Genomic DNA, 3252 nt, shown 5'->3' with positions numbered 1-3252 from the left:
AGAAATAAGGCACAGACTTCCAGATATAAGATAAACCAGTTCTGGGAATGATGTGCACAGCATGGCGTCTGCAGCCAACATGTTGTATTGAGTAAAGTTGCCAAGAGTAGATCTTGGTGATCATTTCGCGACACACACACACACCAGATCATTACGTTGTACGCTTTACATTTGGATGATGTTATATGATGATTACATCCCCGTAAAACCAGGCAAAATGAGAAGGGGAAGAAAAGAACAACGTCGGCGGTGGAGGCCGGATGGTGGGCAGATACACGTTCACTGTGACATTTTGCAATGCGGCTGCACAAGTGAAATGTTTTGTGACGAAAGGTTGTCTGCAGCGGTGCCACCTGAGGCAGCTCTCCGGAACGGTCAGCTGAGGAAGGGAACGAAGCGGCTCTGGAGTAAGAGCGGGCAGCCGTTCGAAAGAATGAGGAAGGTCCGCATGCGCAGAGGGGCCCACGACACCCCGGGGAAGGTGCCCGATGTAAAACGCTGGCCAGTTTCCAAATCAAACAAGCACCCCCCGAAGCCGTAAACGCAGCTTGGAGGCTTGGGGTCCCGCTCCGCCTGCTCTGGCTAGCTGGGACACCAAGCCTCCGTCGGCCTCCCCGGGTGACAGATCAGGGGCAGCGAGCACCTGCCCGTGGGCTTAGATCACAGGGTTAGGTTCCGCTAAGTGGCCGACGGTGGCCAGTTGGCCTCTAAACGGTTGATACAGCCGCTGCTATTTGGAGCAGGGTGTGCCTGGTCGGCCCTGCAAATCCCACCAGGCTCATCTGCACACAAAGCCACCTGTGTCTCCCCCTCCCCCCGTGAGCACCCCATCGTCGCAGAGACACCTAGTGAGGAGTGACCCCTATCCTGGGGCTTGGCTTCTGGCTTAGCCTGGGCAAGTGTCCTTCGCACAGCTGCCCAGATATTATGTACTTTTTTCTTTAAGTTTATTTATTTTGAAAGAGAGGGAGAGCAGGAACAGGGGAGGGACCAGAGAGAGAGAGAGAGAGAGAGAGAGACTCCCAAGCAGGCTCCGCACTGTCAGTGCACAGCCCAGCTCAGAGCTCGGACCCACGAGCTGTGAGATCATGACCTGAGCCAAAGAGCCAGGCACTTAACTGGCTGAGCCACCCAGGCGCTCACTTACTTTTTGATGGCAAACACGGTCAATCCAATGGAGGTGTTTTTGAATTGCGCGTCCAGAACGACAGAGTCAAAGACCCCGTCCCAGACGATTGGAGCAAACCAGGGGGTCATGACCAGCACGTCTGTCCTCCTGGAGGGAACAGGCCACAGAGCGTTAGAGCAGAGCGTGGAAAGGAGGGCCAGGGGAGGGAAAGGACCTGTCCAAAGGCCCACCGTCCGGGAGCAGCCGAGTTAGATGCAGACGGGATCCCAGACTTCCAGTCCCCTGCTCTTCGCCTCACAGGCTCGGCACCTGAACCCTGACCCTGCCACTCCCGAACTGCCCTCGCCTGGAGTGTCCCCGCGTGCTGGGTCCCACAGGACGCTCCTGGGAGGCCCCCATTCCATTTCCGAGGAGGAGCTGCAGCTCAGTGAGAGCGACAGCTAAGCCCTTTCCCAGCAGATAGGGACTTGGCCATCGTAAGAGATATGTATTCAGTCTTTGACCCCAGTTCCTAACACGGGGCTCCTAAACCCCCTGGAACTTCCTGGAGTTGTGAGGTGACCCGGGGCGGGCTCCTGGATGGTTTGGGATGGGGACTGGCCGCCGGAAAGACCACGCCGTGGTTAGGAGTGTGGCGCTGTGGCCCCGGCCCCCACCCTCCCGGGAGGGGAGAGTCGGTAACGGATGGGGCCGCCGTGCGTGAGGAGCCTCCACCAAATGCTGATTGCGGGGCCCTGGAGAGGGCACGGGGGCTCCCGGCCTCCCCACGCCGCCCCCTGGGTGCCTGTGCACCTGGCTGCTCCCACGACCTTGGTGATGCACCGAGGCCCCGGAGAGGAGACGTCGTAGTGGGCTCTGTGAGCCATTCCAGCAAGTGGTCGAGCCTGAGGAGGGNTGGGCACGCAGAGGGGGGGTGGCTGGGGGCAGAGCCCCTCACCCGTGGGGGCTTAAGGCTGGGGGCGGGGGTGGCGGCATAGCTCCCTGTGGGGAAACCCACCCCTTTGCTGGGAGTAGAGGAAGCACAAGTTTTCTTTAGGGACAGAGCTGGTCTCCACCCCCCTCCCATCTCGAGGCCTCCCCCGGCCCAGGGCAGCCCTATAGAACCTTCTCTGTCCCTTCTCCACCCCCAGCCCGCAGGACGCCTCTCTCCTCTCCTCCCGCCCTGCCTCACGCACGCCCGTTTGCTTGTGGCACCTCCAGGACCCAGGGGCACAGGCTCACGCCAGCTTGTCCCTCCAGATGCGCCGCCGCTGCGCCCACCACAGACTTGTTCTAGCAGGCGCGTGAACTAACGTGAGCAGGTGAAGTTACGACAACTGGTGTGTGCTGTTTAACCCGAGACGTCCAAAATATCCTTTCCGTATGTGATCGGTTTTTAAAATAAGAGATTCTATGTTCTCTGAGATATTTTAAATGCGGGGGCACCGAGTGCCTCAGGTCGGGTGTGTCCCCGCGGGACAGCGCCTCTTGCTGCAGGGAGCTCAGGCGTCAGGCGTCATGGGCCCCCGGGGGCTCTAGGGATTCAAGGCGATGCGGGTATTGGTGTCAGACACGCTCCTGGCAGGGAGGTCGCGTGGCCTGGGCTCTGACCCCGACTGCACCCTCACCGGGAGGGAGACCCCTGGCCTCAGTTTCCCTGCGTGTAAAGCGAGGGCTGATCGGTGAGGCCTCGGGGTGACCTTCCTGTCTGAGGCCACAGGGACAGGCTGCCAGCGCCATGCCGGGCAGGACGGCCAGGAGGTGTGGGGACGGGCGCCAGCACCCGGGGAGGCCAGCCCAGACCTGTCCTCCGTCCCCAGGAAGAGATAAGAGAGGGTTCCGAGCCTTCCGTGGACCTCCAAGCTCCCCGGGGCCGGCCCCCCGTCACGGCAAGAGAAGGAAAGGAAAAGGCAAGGACAGGTGGGAGCGAGGGAGAGGGGAGTTGAGGCTGGGCGACCGGAGCCACCGGCCAAGGCCGGGACGCGCTCACTTACGCAGGCTGGAGCAGCTGGGCCTTGGGGTAATCCAACCTGCGGAGAAGACGCACGTCAGGGAGGAGGCCACTCACATCTCGAGGCGTCTGCGGGCCGAGTGGCCTATGCCCACAGCCGCAGGTGCCATCCTCGCCATCTAGATGGCACCAG

At 61.0% G+C, this 3252-nt stretch overlaps 1 protein-coding gene across 3 annotated transcripts in view; it reads right to left on the bottom strand.

Moving 5' to 3' along the window:
• Positions 1-220: 220 nt before the first annotated feature.
• LOC144218282 (histo-blood group ABO system transferase 1-like) overlaps positions 221-3252 on the bottom strand; it is a 5588-nt gene continuing 2556 nt past the window's right edge. For all 3 annotated transcript variants that reach the window (XR_013331097.1, XR_013331098.1, XM_077748134.1), the window contains 3 exons: positions 3103-3138; positions 1148-1276; positions 221-379 (listed from right to left, as the gene is read on the bottom strand). Coding sequence is in view for 1 of the 3 variants with exons in the window: in XM_077748134.1 (XP_077604260.1) it covers positions 376-379; positions 1148-1276; positions 3103-3138 (169 nt within the window). In the remaining 2 variants the exon portion in view is untranslated. The remainder of the gene's footprint in view (positions 380-1147; positions 1277-3102; positions 3139-3252) is intronic.

This window comes from Crocuta crocuta, unplaced genomic scaffold (genome assembly GCF_008692635.1).
Source record: "Crocuta crocuta isolate KB4526 unplaced genomic scaffold, BGI_CrCroc_1.0 scaffold1719, whole genome shotgun sequence".
Taxonomy (NCBI): Eukaryota; Metazoa; Chordata; class Mammalia; order Carnivora; family Hyaenidae; genus Crocuta; species Crocuta crocuta.
The sequence above is the reverse complement of the archived record's forward strand: the minus strand, read 5'-3'. Positions and strand labels throughout refer to the sequence as shown.